An 18117-nucleotide genomic window follows, 5' to 3' on the forward strand; every position below is an offset into this window, starting at 1 on the left:
ATGGTCTGATGAGCAAGATTGCAGGTGATACTAAAATTGGTGGAGTTGCAGATAGTGAGGAGGACTGTCAGAGAATACAGCAAAATATAGATAGATTGGAGAGTTGGGCAGATAAATGGCAGGTGGAGTTCAATCCAGGCAAATGCGAGGTGATGCATTTTGGAAGATCTAACTGAAGAGCAGACTATATGATCAATGGAAGAGTCGTGGGGAAAATTGATGTACAGAGAAATCTGGGAGTTCAGGTCCATTGTACCCTGAAGGTGGCAACGCAGGTCGATAGAGTGGTCAAGAAGGCATACAGCATGCTTGCCTTCATCGGACGGGGTATTAAGTACAAGAGTCGGCAGGTCATGTTACAGTTGTACAGGACTTTGGTTAGGCCACATTTGGAATACTGTGTGCAGTTCTGGTCGGCACATTACCAGAAGGATGTGGATGCTTTAGAGAGGGTGCAGAGGAGGTTCACCAGGATGTTGCCTGGTATGGAGGGTGCTAGCTATGAAGAAAGGTTGAGTAGATTAGGATTGTTTTCGTTGGAAAGTTTTTTCCAAAAATGGGGGTGTCAATTACAAGGGATCACGATTTCAAGGTGAGAGGGGGAAAGTTTAACGGAGATGTGCATGGAAAGTTTTTTACGCAGAGGGTGGTGGGTGCCTGGAATGCTTTGCCAGCGGAGGTGGCAGAGGCGGGCACGATAGCATCATTTAAGATGCATCTGGACAGATATATGAACGTGTGGGGAACAGAGAGAAGTAGATCCTTGGAAAATAGGCAACAGGTTTAGATAAAGGATCTGGATCGGCGCAGGCTGGGAGGACCGAAGGGCCCGTTCCTGTGCTGTAATTTTCTTTGTTCTTTGTTCTTTGTTCAGTACTGAGGGAGCGCAGCACTGTCAGAGAGTCAGTACTGAGGGAACGCTGCACTGTCAGAAGGTCAGTACTGTGGGAGTGCTGCACTGTCAGAGGGTAAGTATTGAGGGAGTGGTGCACTGTCAGAGAGTCAGTACTGAGGGAGTGCTGCACTGCCAGAGGGTCAGTACTTTTCCTTTGCAGGATTTCCTTTTCTTTAGGGAGTGCTGCACTGTCGGAGGGTCAGTACTGAGGGAGCGCTGCACTGTCAGAGGGTCAGTACTGAGGGAATGCTGCACTGTCAGAGGGTCAGTACTGAGGGAATGCTGCACTGCCAGAGGGTAAGTACTGAGGGAGTGGTGCACTGTCAGAGAGTCAGTACTGAGGGAATGCTGCACTGCCAGAAGGTCAGTACCTAGGGAGTGCTGCACTCTCGGAGGGTCAGTACAGAGCGAGTCCTGCACTGTCAGAGGGTCAGTACTGCGGGAGTACTGCATTGTTAGAGGGTCAGTACCTAGGGTGTGCTGCACTGTAAGAGTTCAGTACTGAGGGAGCATTGCACTGCCAGAGGGTCAGTACTGAGGGAGTGCTGCACTGGCAGAGTGTCAGTACTTAGGGAGTGCTGCACAGTCAGAGGGTCAGTACTGAGGGAGGACTGCACTGTCAGAGAGTCAGTACAGAGGGAATGCTGCGCTGTCAGAAGGTCAATACTGAGGGAGTGCTGCACTGTCAGAGGGTCAGTACAGAGGGAGTGCTACACTGTCAGAGGGTCAGTACTGAGGGAATGCTGGACTGTTTAGAGGGGCAGTACTGAGGGAGTACTGCACTGTCAGAGGGTCAGTACTGAGGGAGTGTTGCACTGCCAGAGGGTCAGTACCTAGGGAGCGCTGCACTGTCAGAGGGTCAGTACCGAGGGAGTGCTACACTGTCGGAGGGTCAGTTTTGAAGGAATGCTGCACTGTCAGAGGGTCAGTACTGAGGGAGTGCTGCACTGTCAGAGAGTCAGTGCTGAGGGACTGCTGCACTGTCGGAGGGTCAGTACTGAGGGAATACTATATTGTCAGAGGGTAAGCACCTAGGGAGTCCTGCACTGTCGGAGGGTCAGTACTGAGGGAGTACTGCATTGTCAGATGGTCAGTACCTAGGGAGTGCTGCACTGTCAGAGGGTCAGTATTGAGGGAGTGCTGCACTGTCAGAGGGTCAGTACTGAGGGAGTGCTGCACTGTCACAGGGTCAGTACTGAAGGAGTGCTGCACTGTCAGAGGTTCAGTACTTAGGGAGTGCTGCACTGTTAAAGGGTCAGTACCTAGGGAGCGCTGCACTGTTAGAGGCTCATTACTGAGGGAGTGCTGCACTGTCATAGGGTCAGTACTGAGGGAGTGCTGCACTGTCAGAGGGTCAGTACAGAGGGAGTGCTGCACTGTCATAGGGTCAGTACTTAAGGCGAGCTGCACTGTCTTTCAGACGACATGTTTATCCAACCCTACATCTGTCCTGTGTGATTGACATAACAGATCCTATGGCTGCCACTCGTTGGAACAATGGGGAACATCACCCCAGTCCGTGACCAGGATTTCACCCTCAAACTCCATGAAGTCTCCTTGCTGATCGCGTTACTGTTAGTGGGAGCTTGCTGTGCCCAATTTGCGACTGCTTCCTCTACATTACAACATAGTCACCACACTTCATCAGCATTCCATTGGCTGTCAAACCACTTGGGATATCCTAGGTGCTATATAAATGCAAATTCTATCTTTGGGCAAGTGTGGCCTGGGTTAACGATTTCGCCTCAAGGATCGAGTCAGCAGAACATTGGGGTGTCAGACAGACTGTGTGACAGAGTGAGACTTCCACCCTGAAGGCCTGGGTTACAGGAGGGAGTACCTCCCACTGAGCCAAACTAACGGGTGAAGAAAAGAACATCTGGGTTGAAATTGGCAGCTGCAATTTCATCCATTTAGGAATGAAAGTGGCTGCCGTTTGTGCCCGAGTGTGAGAAGCTCTGGGTTCGTGTCTCAGTGTTGGCTGTGCTGCAGTGTGATGCACACTGTGGTCTGATAGCTGGTCCCGGGAGCTGCGGGACTGAAGCTTCCCATGCCGGAGTAGCAGTCTCTGAGCTGGGGGCACCGAGGGGACAGTGTGTGTGTGTGTGTGTGTGTGTGCGCGAGTCCAGGGAGCAGCGCCGCCTTTCAGCGCGCAGCAGCCCAGCACTCCCCCACTCACTGGCAGCGACTGGAGAGGCAGAGCGGCCGCCTCCTGGCCACAGGACAGAGGGACGGAGGTTCGGAGCCCGCTGCAGCCCCGGCGACAATGGCTGAGCAGAGATGAACGGCCAACAAGAGGACGGGATCAGCCTGTGCGAGAAGGCTCTCCACATTGTCACCGAGCTGTGCTTCAGGGGGCTGGTGGAACAGAAGAAATGCTATGAATTCATCTTCAGCGGAGAGCGCAAGAAAACTGGGATCACCGGAGCAGGTAAAGGTGGGGGAGGCAGAGTGTGTGTGGGGAGAGAGGGAGGAGAGAGAGGGGAGGGAGAGAAAGGGGGGGGAGGGGGGGGGGGTGGAGAGGGAGAGGGGAACAGGAGCAAGAGAGTGGGGGAGAAAGAGAAAGAGAGGGAAGGATGGAGAGGGGGAAGAGGGAGGGGGAAGAAAGTGGTTAGAGCGGGACTAGGGAAGAGGGAGAATTGGACAGATGGATGGGGGCAGAGGGGGAGAGAGCGAAGGTGAGAGCGGGGAGAGGGAGATGGGAAGAGAGTGGGGGACTGGGGAAGAGGGAGAAGTGGATGGGGGCAGAGGGAAATAGAGTGAGGGTGGGAGGGAGAGAGAGAGGAGAGAGTGTTGGGAGGCGACGGAGAGTATGAAAGAAGGGTCAGGAGAGAGGGAGGGAGGTGATGAGGGGAGGGAGTGAGAGATGAGGAGGACGGGGCAGAGATAGGGCATGGGACGGATGGAATAAAAACAAGGATTTGGAGCTCACAAATAGAAGTGGTGGGAGAGAGAGAAATGGAGAGAGAGAGTAGAATGCGTGGGAATAGGGCACTTGTTGCTGACGGGATGGATTGGCTGATGTAAGCAAACCAGTGCAGTGTTTACAGGAAACTTGACTCCAGACCCTCTCCTTAAATGTCAATCCTAAATAAACTGCTGGAAAAGATGGGAATGGTACTCCGGGCTCTGGGTTTGTAAGTGAAGACGAATTAATAATTGAACTGCATTCACAGAACTGGGAGTGGGAACATTTCCTGAGCGTGTAATGTCTTTAACGGAGCTTTGGGTTACACGAAGTCATTTTAAATCTAAAACATTTCCTGAGCGTGTAATGTCTTTAATGGAGCTTTGGGTTACACGAAGTCATTTTAAATCTAAAACGCACAAGTACAGGTGATTGTGGAAAGACAATCTGAATCATGTATTAATAGACTGAGTTTGCAACGAATCCCCTCCGATTCAGCCGGATCACAAGCACATTTCTTGTAGTCAAAGTAAAAACTTCATCTTCCCTTGCCTGTTGTACATGAACCTATCCTGGAATTTCAAATCCCTCCCCATCCCAAATCCCTCCAGCTCCTCTCCTCGTTCTCTGCCTCGAACAATTTACAAGCAGGAGAATTTCCATTCATTCATTCATTCACTCATTCATTCTACTACCACTGCTGGTCCCATCTTCATCCCTGTAACTCTGCTCTTCTCTCACTCTTTCTCTCAAGTTTAACCCTCACTCACTCGCTCGGAAAGGAGCTCTCTTCCTTCATTTCCTCCCTCTGAATCTCTCTCAAATCACTCTCTGAACTCCCTCTGAAGTCGATCAGATTTCTCTGATGTTCCTGATGTTCCTCATGAAAATATTGTTAAAACGTCTCAGTCAACCTCCCTGAAGAAATCCATCAACTGGGAGATGTGACCGGGATAGCCACGAAAGTGTGAATAATCATCAATTTTGGATTTAAAAAAACTTTTTGATTTGATTGTGAAAGATATGTAACTGTCAAAATTGCACGAGTCGAACACAAACAATATCATAAATTGTAAGCTTATTCATTCAGTAAATTGATCCACAGTTCCAAATAATTATCATTTTAATTAATTTTCTAATGAAGCTGGTTATCTCAATGCTTTCAGAATCTGTACATATATATTTCTTTCTGGTACATTTATCTTTATAAAAAAAAATCATTTATGGGATGTGGGCGTGGCTGGATAGGTCAGTATTAATTGCTCATCCCTTCAGAAGGTGGTGGTGAGCTGCCTTCTTGAACCGCTACAGTCCCTGAGGTGTAGGTACACCCACTGTGCTGTTAGGGAGGGAGTTCCAGGATGTTGTCCCAGCGACAGTGCAGGAACGGCGATATATTTCCAAATCGGGGTGTTGAGTGAATTGAAGTGGACTGCCAGGCAGTGAGGTCCCCAGGTATCTGCTGCTCTTGTACTTCTAGATCAGTGTTCTTCAAACTTTTTTTCTGGGGACCCATTTTTACCAACCGGTCAACCTTCTGGACCCAACCTGGCCGATCTTCGCAACCCACGCCGGCCGACCTGAGCGACCCACCATTTTCTCTTGCCTTGTTTGCTGCTGACAAAAATGGAGGAAATGGTTTTGGGTCCCTTTGGCCCTCGTACACGCTCCTCCAATGGAACCTGGTGGATGAAGGTGACACCTTCCTGTGTCGGAAAGTATGGAGTCTCCAACTGTCCAAAGTTCTGCATTTTTTTCCTGTAGAATTTTATCAAATAAACCCTCCCCCCCCCCCCCCCCCCCGCCCGGAACTTGTAAAAAAGAAATAAAAAATGAAATGAGTAAAATAAATGAAAAAAATGAATAAAACCCCCCGAACTTGTAAAAAAAATAAAATGAATAAAATAAATGAAAAAAAAAATTAAATGAATAAATTAAATGAATAAATGAATAAAAACCACTACAGAACTTATAAAATTAAAAACTGCAACCATTAAAAAAAATAGCGGTGCACTGCGCATGCGCGCCAATCATTGTGCGTGCATGCGCAATGAGGCCGAATTTGTTTTACATGTTCGCGGAATGATAATGCGCGCCAATCATCATGCACGCATGCGCAATGCGGCCGAATATATTTTTTGCCACATGTTCGCGGCCGCTTGCAGCCAGCATTATGAAAAGCCGGCTGCTGCACGGGGATGCGCGATCGGGAGCGCCGCGGACAACGGCTCCGCGACCTTCCCAACACCCGCCCCCGACTTTGAAGAACACTGTTCTAGATGGTAGCAGTTGTGAGTTTGGAAGGTGCTGCCTATGCAACCTTGATGAGTTATTGCAGTGCATCTTGTAGACGGTACACATGGCTGCCATTGTTCGTTGGCGGTGGAGAGATTGAATGTTTGTGGGAGGGGTAATAATCAAGCAGGCTGCTTTTTCCTGGATGGTGTTGAGCCTCTTGACTGTTGTTGGAGCCTCATTCATACAGGCGTGGACTGTATTCCATTACATTCCTGACTTGTGCCTTGTAGATGACGGACAGGCTTGGGGGGGGGGGGGGGGGGGGTCAGGAGGTGAGTTACCTGCTGTAGGATTGGAGAGTAGACTAATTGGGCGGTAATTGGCTGGGTTGGACTTGTCTTATTTCTTGTGTACAGGACACACCTGGGCAATTTTCTACATTGCTGGGTAGATGTTAGTGTTGTAACTGTACTAGAACAGCTTGGCTAGGGGTGCGGCAAGTTTTGGAGCACAAGTCTTCAACTATTGCCGGAATATTGTCAGGGCCTTTGCAGTATCTAGTGCCTTTGCCATTTTTTGATATCACATGGAGTGAATTGTATTGGCTGAAGACTGACATCTGTGATGCTGGGAATCTCCGGAGGAGACCGAGATGTGTCATCCACTCGGCACTTCTGCCTGAAGATTGTTGCGAATGCTTCAGCCTCGTCTTTTGCACATAAGTGCTGGGTGATGCGACCATCAATTCACAAGACGATTAGTAGAAGTGAACAGTGGTTTTAATAAGCTAGATCTGTGCCTGCCTGCGACTGCTCTACACTGTGCCAGCTACAGGCTGCAGATTTATATACCACCCCCGAGGGGGCGGAGCCACAGGCAGAGCCCACAAGGGCATCAACATAATACAGTACAATACAGTGGTGAATAGTAGTAGCAATACGTTCACCACATTGGGCTCCTCCATCATTAAAAATGGGCTATTTGTGGAGCCTCCTCCTCCAGTGAGTTGTATAATTGTCAACCGCCATTCATGGCTGGATGTGGCAGGACTGCAGAGTTTAAATTTGATGCGCCCGTAGTGGAATTGCTTAGCTCTGCCTGTTATTTGCTGCTTATGCTGTATGGCACACAAGTAGTCCTGTGTTGTAGCTTCACCAGGTTGACACCTCACTTATAAGTATGCCTAATGTTGCTCCTGATATGCTCTCCTGCATTGTTCATTGAACCAGTGTTGATCCCCTGGCTTGGTGGTAATGGTAGAGTGGGGGTTATGCCAGGCCATGGGGTTGCAGATTGTGGTTGAATACAATTCTGCTGTTGCTGATGGCCCACAGCGCCTCATGGATGCCCAGTCTTCAGTTCTAGATCTGTTCAAACCCTATCCCATTTCGCACGCTGGTAGTGCCACACAATATGATGGAGGGTATCCTCAATGTGAAGATGGGACTTTTTCTCCATAAGGACTGTGTGGTGGTCACTTCTGCCGATACTGTCATGGACAGATGCATTTTCAGTAGGCAGATTGGTGAGTCTTGGTCAAGTATGTTTTTTCCCTTTTGTTGGTTCCTCACCAAATGCCACAGACCGAGTCTAGCAGTTATGTCCTTTAGGACCCAGCCAGCTCGATCTGTGCTGGTACTGCTGAGCCACTCTTCAGAATGAACATTGAAGTCCCCCACCCAGAGTATATTCTGTGCCCTTGCCACCTTCAGTGCTTCCTCCATGTGCTGCACAGGGCTAAATTGCTGGCTTTGAAAGCAGGCCAGCAGCATGGTTCGATTCCCGTAACAGCCTCCCTGAACAGGCGCCGGAATGTGGCGACTAGGGGCTTTTCACAGTAACTTCATTTGATGCCTACTCATGACAATAAGTGATTTTCATTTCATTCATTTCATTTCAACATGGAGGAGTACTGATTAATCAGCTGATGGTGGCCGGTACGTAATAATCAGCAGGAGGTTTCCATGCCCATGTTTGACCTGAAGCCATGAGACTTCATGTAGTCCAGAGTCGATGTTGAGGACTCCCAGGGCAACTCCCTCCTGACTGCAGACCACTGTGCCGCCACCTCTACTGGGTCTGTCCTGCCGGTGAGACAGGACATATCCAGGAAGGTGACAATGGTGTCTGGGACATTATCTGTCAGGAATGATTCTGTGAGAATGACTATATCAGTCTGTGAGACAGCTCTCCCAATTTTGGCACAAGCCCCAGATGTTAATAAGGAGGACTTTACTAGGGTCAACAGGACTGAGTTTGCCGTTGCGTTTCTGGGGCCTGGGCCGATGTTGTGTGTTCTGTCCGGTTTAATTCCTTTCTCGTGTTTTTGTAGCGGTTGTATACACCTGAGTGGCATTTACCTCATTGGTGTGGGTCTGGAGTCACATGTAGACCAGACCAGGTAAAGATGGCAGATTTCATCCTTGAAGGTGAACCAGATAGATTTCTATGACAATCGACAGTGGTCATCATTAGACTTTTAATTCCAGATATTTTATTGAGTTTAGATTCCAACACCTGCCGTGGTTGGATCGAACCCGTATCTAATTCCTTCTTGAAATCACACATTTTGGCCTCAAATACTATCTGTGGTATTGAATTCCACATATTCACCACTCTCTGGGTGAAGAAATTTCTGCTCACCTTAGTCCTAAAGGGTTTTCCCCTTTTCCTCAAACTGTGACCCCTAATTCTGGACTCCCCCACCACCCGAACATTCTTTCTGAATCTACCCTGTCTAAATTAGTTAGAACTTTCTAAGTTTCAATGAGATCCCCTCTCACTCTTCTGAATTCCAATTAATATAATCCTAACTAACTTAGTCTCTCCTCATATGACAGACTTGCCATTCCAGGAATCAGCCTGGTAAATCTTCGCAGAAATCCCTCCATAGCAAGAACATCCTTCCTCAGATAAGGACACCAAAACTGCACTTAATACTCCAGGTGTAGCCTCACCAAAGTCCTGTACAATTGCAGTAAAATATCGCGATTCCTATACTCAAATCCTATGAAGGCCAACATACCATTTGCCTTCTTTAGTGCCTGCTGTACTGCACTCTTACTTTCAGAGACTGATGTACAAGGACACCAAGGTCTCGCTGAGTATCCACCTCTCTCAATTTACACCTATTTAAATAGCAATCTGCCTTCCTATTTTTGCTACCAAAGTGGATAACCTCACATTTATCCATATTTTATTGTATCTGCCATGTATATTCCCACTCACTCAGCCTGCCCAAATCACACTGAAGCATATCTGCAACCTCCTCACAGCTCAACCTCCCACCGAACTTTGTATCATCTGCAAATTTAGAGAAAATACATTTAGTTCTCTCGTCCAAATCATCAATATATAATGTGAACAGTTGGGGTCCTAGCACAGATTCCTGCAGTACCCCGCGAGTCACTGCCTGACAATCAGAAAAAGGCCCATTTATTCCATCTCTTTGCTTCCTATCTTCTATCCAGCTTTCTATTCATCTCAAGACACTAACCGCAATCCCATGCGCTTTAACATGGTGACACCGTGGTTAGCACTGCTACCTCATAGCTCCAACAACCTGGGTTCAATTCCGGCCGTGGGTGACTGTATGGAGTTTGCACTTTCTCCCCATGTCTGCGTGGATTTCCTCCGGGTGCTCCGGTTTCCTCCCACAGTCCAAAGTTTAGTGGTGGATTAGGTTAGGTGGATTGGCCTTGCTAAATTGCTCCTTAGTGTCCAAAAGGTTAGTTGGGGTTACTGGGTTGCGGGGATAGGGATAGGGTGCAGTCTAGGACATAAGTAGGGTGCTTTTTTCAAGGAACAATGCAGATTCGATGGGCCAAATGGCCTCCTGCACTGTAAATTCTATGATTCTGCTATGAACATTGTCAAAAAGCCTTTTGAAAGTCGAATAAACCACATCCACCGGTTCTCCCTGGTCAACCCTACTAGTTACAACTCAAAGAATTCTAGTAGATTTGTCAAGCATGATTTCCCTTTCGTAAATTCATGCTGATTTTGTCTGATTATACCACTGCTTTCCAAATGCTGTCTTTGAAATCCTTGATAATGGACTCTAGCAACATCCCTGCACCCAACGTTAGGCTCACAGGTCTATAGTTTCCTGTTTTCTTTCTACCACCCTTTTTGAATAGCATGCTTATATTAACTATGCACTCATCTGTAGGAACCATTCCAGAGTCAAAAGAGAATGACCATCAATGGATACCTACTATTTTTAGTGCCATTTCCCTTAGTAATCGAGGATAAAGATTATTATGCCCTGGAGATTTATCCGCCTTCAATCCCATTAATTTTCTCAAAACTATTTATCTACTACTGTAGTACTGATTTCCTTCAACTCCTAATTAAAACCTGTGGAAATACTGGGCTTATTTGAAAAAGTCAGTCTTTCAGAGGAAAGGAGTTGCATTTAGTGCCTTGCGATTCACAAAGTGCCATATTGACCAGTTGGGTTGACTGGCCTGTAAATTAAATGCAATGTCTTTATCCTCAATATGTCCCAAAGCGTTTGCAGCCAATGAAGTTCTTTTGATGTGTAGCCACTGTTGTTTTATGTTGAAAACGTGGCTGTCAATTTGTCCACAGGATCTCACAAATAGCAATGATAATCTGTTCCAATGATGCTGACTGCCAGGCGATCCAAAGGATAACGCTTGCCCTCTTCCCCAAATAGCGACATTGAATCTTTTACGCCCACCTCAGAGGGCAGAGGGGCATCAGTTTAACATCTCACCCAAAAGAAAAAACCTCTGACAATGTAGCAGTCCCTCGATCCTGCAGTGCAATGTCAGCCTAGATTATGGACTCTGGGATTTAAACTCATGGAGCTGGATTCTCCGTTTCTGAGGTTAAGTGCGGGCACAAATGGAGAATCCGCGGGAGGTTCACGACAGGAAAATCGACGCGAATCCTTTACTGATACAGGTACTGGTGAAGGACTAGTACTGGTGCTGTGTGAAACCCCTGCAGATCGCGGCAAAAACGGCCAGAGAATGGCCAGGTAGCGGGCCGCGTATGCGCACGGCTGATGACCTGCACTGACCGCAATGCAAAACATTGCTGTGCTCGACCCCTGACCCACCATCTAAGACCCCACAGCCCACCCCCTGGCCTACCCTCCAACATTTCCCCCAGCCCTAGCAGAAGCTCCCCCGGCCAGCAGCACGGATCCCAGATGAGTGTGGCGACACTGGATACTGTCCGCAGCTGGCACGGCGGATTCCTGACTGCTGGGACCACACGTGGAACTCAGTCCATCAAGGGGGCAGCATCACGGGTGGGCTGACCAATGACGAGCCAATGGCGTTGAAACGGCGTGCGGTATGCGTCACGATGACGGCGGTTTGGAGGGGCAGACGGGCGTCAAACCGGCGCCAGCCCCGATTCTGCCATTGGAATCCATTCTCCTCCCGATCGCCAATCACGATGTCGGCATCAGGCTACGGAGAATTCAGCCCAAGATCCTCTTACTCAGAAAAAGTCACCCGCTGTCAGGGACGCTACTTTCTGCCATGTGACTTTGCTGTATAAATACGTCATCAATTTGATATTTGAAAACGTTTCTTCCAATGTGGGCAGCATGGTAGCACAGTGGGTAGGTTCAATTCCAGGGTCCCAGGTTCAATTCGTGGCTTGGGTCACTGCTTGTGTAGAGTCTGCACGTTCTCACCGTGTCTGTGTGAGTTTCCTCCGGGTGCTCCGGTTTCCTCCCACAAGTCCTGAAAGACGTGCTGTTAGGTAATTTGGACATTCTTAAATCTCCCTCTGTGTACCCGAATAGGCACCCGGAATGTGGCGACTAAGGGCTTTTCACAGTAACTTCATTGCAGTGTTAATGTAAACCTACTTGTGACAATAAAGATTATTATTAAGAGATCGCAATTTAAGGTTGAGGTAAGCTCAGAAGTTATTTTATTCAGAATTAATTTGATGGTTTATTGTGTAAGAAACTGAATTGGACCAGCCATATCATTACCGTGCATGTGGTGATATGCCTGTAAGCAGTATCATAGATGGATGGTGTGCAACCTCCAACCAGCAGGTGGCAGTGCAGATACACCATGCGGTCTCAAGACCATGATTGTGTGACCAGGGACTCCCATATAAAGGGAGACACATCTGGCCATCACCAGAAGGTTGCAGGAGATGGTAGTAAGACATACACATGAACAGTCGTGTTCGGTGTCGTTCCAGATGAGTATAAAGAGACTACATGATACTGTGCTCTGTAAAGGACTGCTATCTTACCACACGAGACTCAATAAAGATCCTGGATTGGACAAGTCAAGGTGTTTGGCGGATTCCTTTTCAAGGTATAAAAGACCAAACACAACATGGTACCATGAGTGCTGAAGATTTAAAGATAGCGACGGCATTGACAACGTTAGGTATTCGGCTGGAAGACCAATCTGATGAACTACAACCTAAGGTGGCTTAACGCAATAGAAGGATGGAGCTCGAGTTGGATGGTATAAGGGGACCCCGCCACCAGTTTACAGATAACGTAGAAAAAACTTGATATTTCTGTAAGCAGCAATTCCAACTCTACCTTTTAGCCCTAGGCCTGCCAGAACAGACTACAGACAGGCTTCTTTCATTGCTGCTAGAGGCAATAGGTCCTCAAGCAGCAGAACTCTATAATACTGTTGCCGGTGGCACCGAAGAGCACGACATAAGCTATGAGTAAGCATTATAATTCTTCGAATGGTATTGTTCTATGAAAAATAGCAATGCATGCGAACTTCTTTTTTTAAAAATAAATTTAGAATATCCAATTCATTTTTTCCAATTAAGGGGCAATTTAGCATAGCCAATCCACCTAACCTGCACATCTTTGGGTTGTGGGGGTGAAACCCACGCAGACACGGGGAGAATGTGCAAACTCCTCACAGACAGTGACCCAGGGCCGGGATTCGAACCCGGGTCCTCAGCGCCGTAGGCAGCAATGCTAACCACTGTGATACTGTGCCGCCCCTTGCATGTGAACTTAATATAGTTAGTAAGTGTTCCCAGAAAGAAGGGCTGCCATCCGACTGCCACATTAAAAAGTGTTTTACAAACACGGTGCCTGCACTTCCCGCACATAATTTTGGTGCCAACTCAATGGAAGATGCCAACGTCATCAGTGCTGTGACTCACGGCATAAGGAAACGTGGTCTCAGTGCGGGCAGCCATTTTAGGTTACAAGCCCAATCCGCCATCTTGTGCCAGAAGTGTGGCATTCGACATGGCCCACGGAAATGTCCGGCCTTTGAAAGTGTTTTTTCAGGTGTGGCTGTGTTGGTCATTGGCGAAGCAGTGCTCCGTGCGTTCTTTATAGGCCCACAGCAGATTACCCGATCAGATGCAGTTGGTAAATTCAGTTAACGAGATGGTCCTTGATGGCTTATTCTTTGTGGACTCAATTTCGGCTGCAGACACGATGATGGACATTATCATAAATGAAAGAACTTAAAGGGTTAATGAGATGTCTAACTCAACCACTAGAGGGATCTATATGTACAGGTATATAGGACATTGATGCTAAGCCTTCTGGGTGAGAGGTTGAGGAGAAAGCGAGAGAACAGACTGAAGGAAAGATATGTGAGTGAGAGCATATCATAGTTAATGTTATAGTGTAGAGATTAGTCTTAGCTGAGTGTAGATTATATGTTTATTTTCAACTGTGTGTTATCGAGGAGTAAGTGTTGAATCCAAATTAGTAGTGTTAATAAATTTATAGCTTTATTCAATTTAAAGCTGTTTTGTTGTCTTTGTGAACACTACGTCAACCATACTAAATGTAGCAAGACAAAGAACACCACATGGTACCAGGAGTTTATTTCTACAAATAATAAGCAATTAGATTGGACAGGTTAGCTTCAAGAAGATTGAAGAAAACAATCACGCCGCTACAAAGATCAGAAAATCTACACTGAAGATAAGAGTCTCAAGAAGCCTGACTACTTCAGAACAAATGATAAACTATGTCAAAACTGTTCTTTCTTCAAACAGCAGTTTGAAGTTTTCCTATCTGCTTCCGCACAAGAAAATACTCCCGATCAGAGAAAAATAGCACTTCTTAATTTGGCTGGAAAACAAGCTTTAGAGCTTTATAATTCCTTTGAATTTGCTGCAAATGAGGATAAAACAATGTATAACATAGTGCTACAGAAATTTGATGCACACTGCAAGAGGCAGGTTGACGAGACCTATGAGCGCTACATGTTCAGAAAAAGGCTGCAAATGAAAGGAGAATCGATAGATTCTTTCATTACTGCTTTAAAGTTAAGAGCGCAGACGTGTAACTTCTCCTGCGTTGCTGATTCAATGCTTCGCGATCAAGTTGTATTTGGGATAAATGATGAACGTTTGCGAGAAATAATGCTAAGACGACCGATTTTGCCGCTAGATGAAGTGATTAATATGTGCAAAGCCAGTGAACAAGCGTCCTCTGAATATGCGGAGTTCATGGCAAGCAAAAAAGGCGCAAAGGCGGAGAATGTGGCTGATGCCATTAATGCTGTGTCGCAGCACAGAAAACTGTGACACGGCTGGCAGCCATTTTGAGAGTGGTGTCATGAGCGTGATGATGTGCTCGTGCTGTGGCCACGCCCACAGTAAAACAAATTGTCCAACAAAAGACAAACAATGTTCCAATTGTTGCAAATTCGATCACTTTGCAGCACAGTGTCGTTTCTCAACAGCTTCTCAAGCAAACAAATTTTTTAAATCCTACCATGACTACAGGAAGACAAAATATCTTAACTGATAATGAAGATTCCTCCTTATACACGCTAAAGGATGCTTTCATGGTTGATGCAGTTGCTAGGATTAGTGCACTGGATTTGTGATAACAAACCAGTGCAACAGCTCTCAAAGATAATTAAAGAGTGGACTGTAATACTTGAAATAAATGGCTCAGAAATTCCTCTTAAGATTGATACGGGAGCTCACGAAATTTTAATATCCGAGAAGAACTCAAGACAAGCATACTGTACATGGCAAACACAGAAATCTACCTGTATGTTAACTGATTTTAATGGGAATACCATTGCCACAAGAGGTTCCTGCTGTCTCATTGTGAGAAATGGCGACATCAAAATAGCAATTGAATTTGAGATAGGGGAAGATGGTAAATCATCGCTGCTTGGGATAGATGCTTGAGATAAATTACACCTAGTAAAGCGGATACATACAACCAATAAGTTGAAAGACACACTACAGAATGAAATTGGGCAACGTTTGGACAACAATGTACATGTTTTTTTGGGAAAGGCCACCCTACCTTTTACATACTCAATCAAACTAAAAAAGGATTCAAAACCGGTGATGCATGCGCCAAGACGATTATCAACTCCGTTGAGATAGCGTCTCAAAACCAAGCTTGACCAGATGCTGATTTAGGGGCTGATTTAGCTCACTGGGCTAAATCGCTGGCTTTTAAAGCAGCAAGCAGGCCAGCAGCACGGTTCGATTCCCGTATCAGCCTCCCTGAACAGGCGCCGGAATGTGGCGACTAGGGGCTTTTCACAGTAACTTCATTTGAAGCCTACTTGTGACAATAAGCTATTTTCATTCATTTCATATTGACTACTCGGTGGCACAGTGGTTAGCCCTGCTGCCTCATAGCGCCAGAGTCCCGGCTGAAATTCCAGCCTTGGCTGGCTGTCTGTGTGGAGTTTGCATCTTCTCCCTGTGTCTGCGAGGGTTTTTGTCTACTCGCCTACTCGTGACAATAAGCGATTTTCATTTTTCATGCAACAGCAAGATGTCATCTCCAAGGTCACTCAACTGACGGACTGGGTCAGTTTGATGGAATGTGTGCGCAAACCTTTTTTTAAACTAAATTTAGAGTACCCAATTAATTTTTTCCAATTTTATAGGGGCAATTTAGCGTGGCCAATCCACCTGCCCTGCACATCTTTGGGTTTTGGGGCCGAAACCTACACAAACACGGGGAGAATAGTGCAAACTCCACACGGACAATGACTCAGAGCTGGGATCGAACCTGGGATCTCAGTGCCGTGAGGCAGCAATGCTAACGACTGCGCCACCGTGCTGCCCATTGCATATGCAAACCTAACGGAGACTTAAGAATTTGCATTGATCCAAAGGACCTGAACAACAATATTATGGAGGGACTACCAAATACCCAAGAGGGGAGAAATCACTTCTGAAATGGCTAATGCCAAGCTATTCACCAAGTCGGACATCTCTAAAGGCTTTTGGCAACTCAAACTTGACGTACAAAGCCAAAGGCTCTGCACATTCAACACGCCTTTCGAAAGATATTACTTCAATCGGCTACCATTTGGAATAATATCGACATTTGAAATCTTTCATAGAGTCATGGAGATTGTAATAGAAGGGATTTTGGGGGTAGGAGTCTAGGTTGATGATGTCATCATCTGGTCCAGTACACCAGAAGAACATTGTGATCAAGAAAGTGTTTGACCGAGTTCAGCACTATGGACTCAAGTTGAATCGGGACAAATGTCAGTTTAGCATCTACTATTGAAATTTTTAGGCGATATATCGCAGGAAGGAATTCAACCGATCTAGACAAGATCAAGGCCATAGGAGAAATGTTGGTTCCTACGGACAAGAAAGCAATTCTGCAAATGCTCGGTGTGGTCAACTATATGGGGAAGTTCATTCTCAACTTATTCAATTGTACAAGGCTCTACGTAACCTCATTAAAAAATGTTAATTTTAAATGGACACCTGAACACACGGCTGAGTGGCAAGACATGAAAACAGGTTTGACCAGTGCTCCACTGTTAATGTTCTATGTCTTGACGAAGGAAATGAAAATCTTCACTGATGCGAGCAAACACGGCGTTGGTGCAGTCCTCCTCCAGAAAGATGGGCAGGATATGTGGAAACCTATTGCATATGCATCTCGAGCGATGAGTCCTACAGATCAGAGATATGCACAAATTTTAAAAGAGTGCCTTGGTCTCTTAGCAGGCATCACAAAATGTCATAACTATGTTTAAGTGTTGCCACATTTCATTGTTGAGACTGATCATGGGCCGTTAGTTAACATCATCAAAAAAGACGTCAACGAGATGTCTCCACCTCTTCAGTGAATGATGATGAAGCTAAAGCACTATGATTTTACACTAGTCTACACATCAGGTGATTTGTTGCTGATACCCTATCCTGAGCCACAAATACTGATACCATGGTTTCAGATATTGTGCACATTGTGGACGTACGAGCCTCATTTGTTGCTGAGATGCTACCGGTGTCTGACAGAAAGCTATGAATCATCAAAGACAAAACAGAAACAGACCTGACATTCCAAAAGGTAATCAGATACCTCAAATAAGGTTGGCCAATTGATATTGCTCGGCTTTTCGCAGTATCAAAGATGACCTCACAGTAAATAACGGATTCCTACTCAAAGGAGACAAGATAGTTATTCCTTCATGCCTCTGACAGGCTATCTTGGAACAGATACACAAGGCTCATCAAGGTATTGAAAAATGTCGTAGATGAGCAAGACAATCTGTGTACTGGCTTAGAATCAACAAGTATGTGGACAATCATGTGCAGGAATGCAGCATTTGCCAAATGCATCAGCCTATACAATGCAAAGAAAGTATGGAACAAAATGAACTCATTATCAATCATGGATCAAAGTTGGTATGGATCTGTTCTACTTTAAAGGTCATGACTATCTAGTCATCATCGACTATTATTCCAATTATCCCCAGGTGAATACGTTGAATGATTCAACGACGAGATCTGTAATACGAGCAGCGAATTCCATTTTTGCTCGCCATGGGAATACCATTATACACTGTCTCTGACAATGGTCCTTGCTTCAACAACTGGGAGTGGATACAATTTGCAGAAAGGTACAATTTTAATCACATCAAATCAAGCCCATTGTATCCTCAATCATGGCAAAGCAGAGAAAGGCATAGGAATAATCAAAGAATTATTCAATAAGGCAGGCGAAGACAACAAAGACTTACCTTTGGCGTTGTTGACATACAGAGCAATACCGTTGTCATTAGGCTTATCGGCAGCTTAGATGTTGATGGGTAGAAAAATTTGCACCACATTACCAGAGATC

The 18117-nt window shown here is 46.1% G+C and overlaps 1 protein-coding gene across 4 annotated transcripts in view; it reads left to right on the plus strand.

The window, feature by feature from the left end:
* The first annotated feature begins 2530 nt into the window (after positions 1 to 2530).
* The window catches only part of LOC119955111 (synaptotagmin-10-like), a 121548-nt gene continuing 105961 nt past the window's right edge, over positions 2531 to 18117 (plus strand). For 2 of the 4 annotated variants that reach the window (XM_038780994.1, XM_038780997.1), the window contains exon 1: positions 2537 to 3326. In XM_038780994.1, coding sequence (XP_038636922.1) covers positions 3176 to 3326 — 151 coding nt within the window. In that variant the 5' untranslated portion in view covers positions 2537 to 3175. Of the gene's footprint in view, positions 3327 to 18117 lie in introns of all 4 variants that reach the window. The other 2 variants (XM_038780998.1, XM_038780996.1) reach the window with 2 other exon arrangements.

The sequence above is a fragment of the Scyliorhinus canicula genome, chromosome 20 (assembly GCF_902713615.1).
Source record: "Scyliorhinus canicula chromosome 20, sScyCan1.1, whole genome shotgun sequence".
NCBI lineage: Eukaryota > Metazoa > Chordata > Chondrichthyes > Carcharhiniformes > Scyliorhinidae > Scyliorhinus > Scyliorhinus canicula.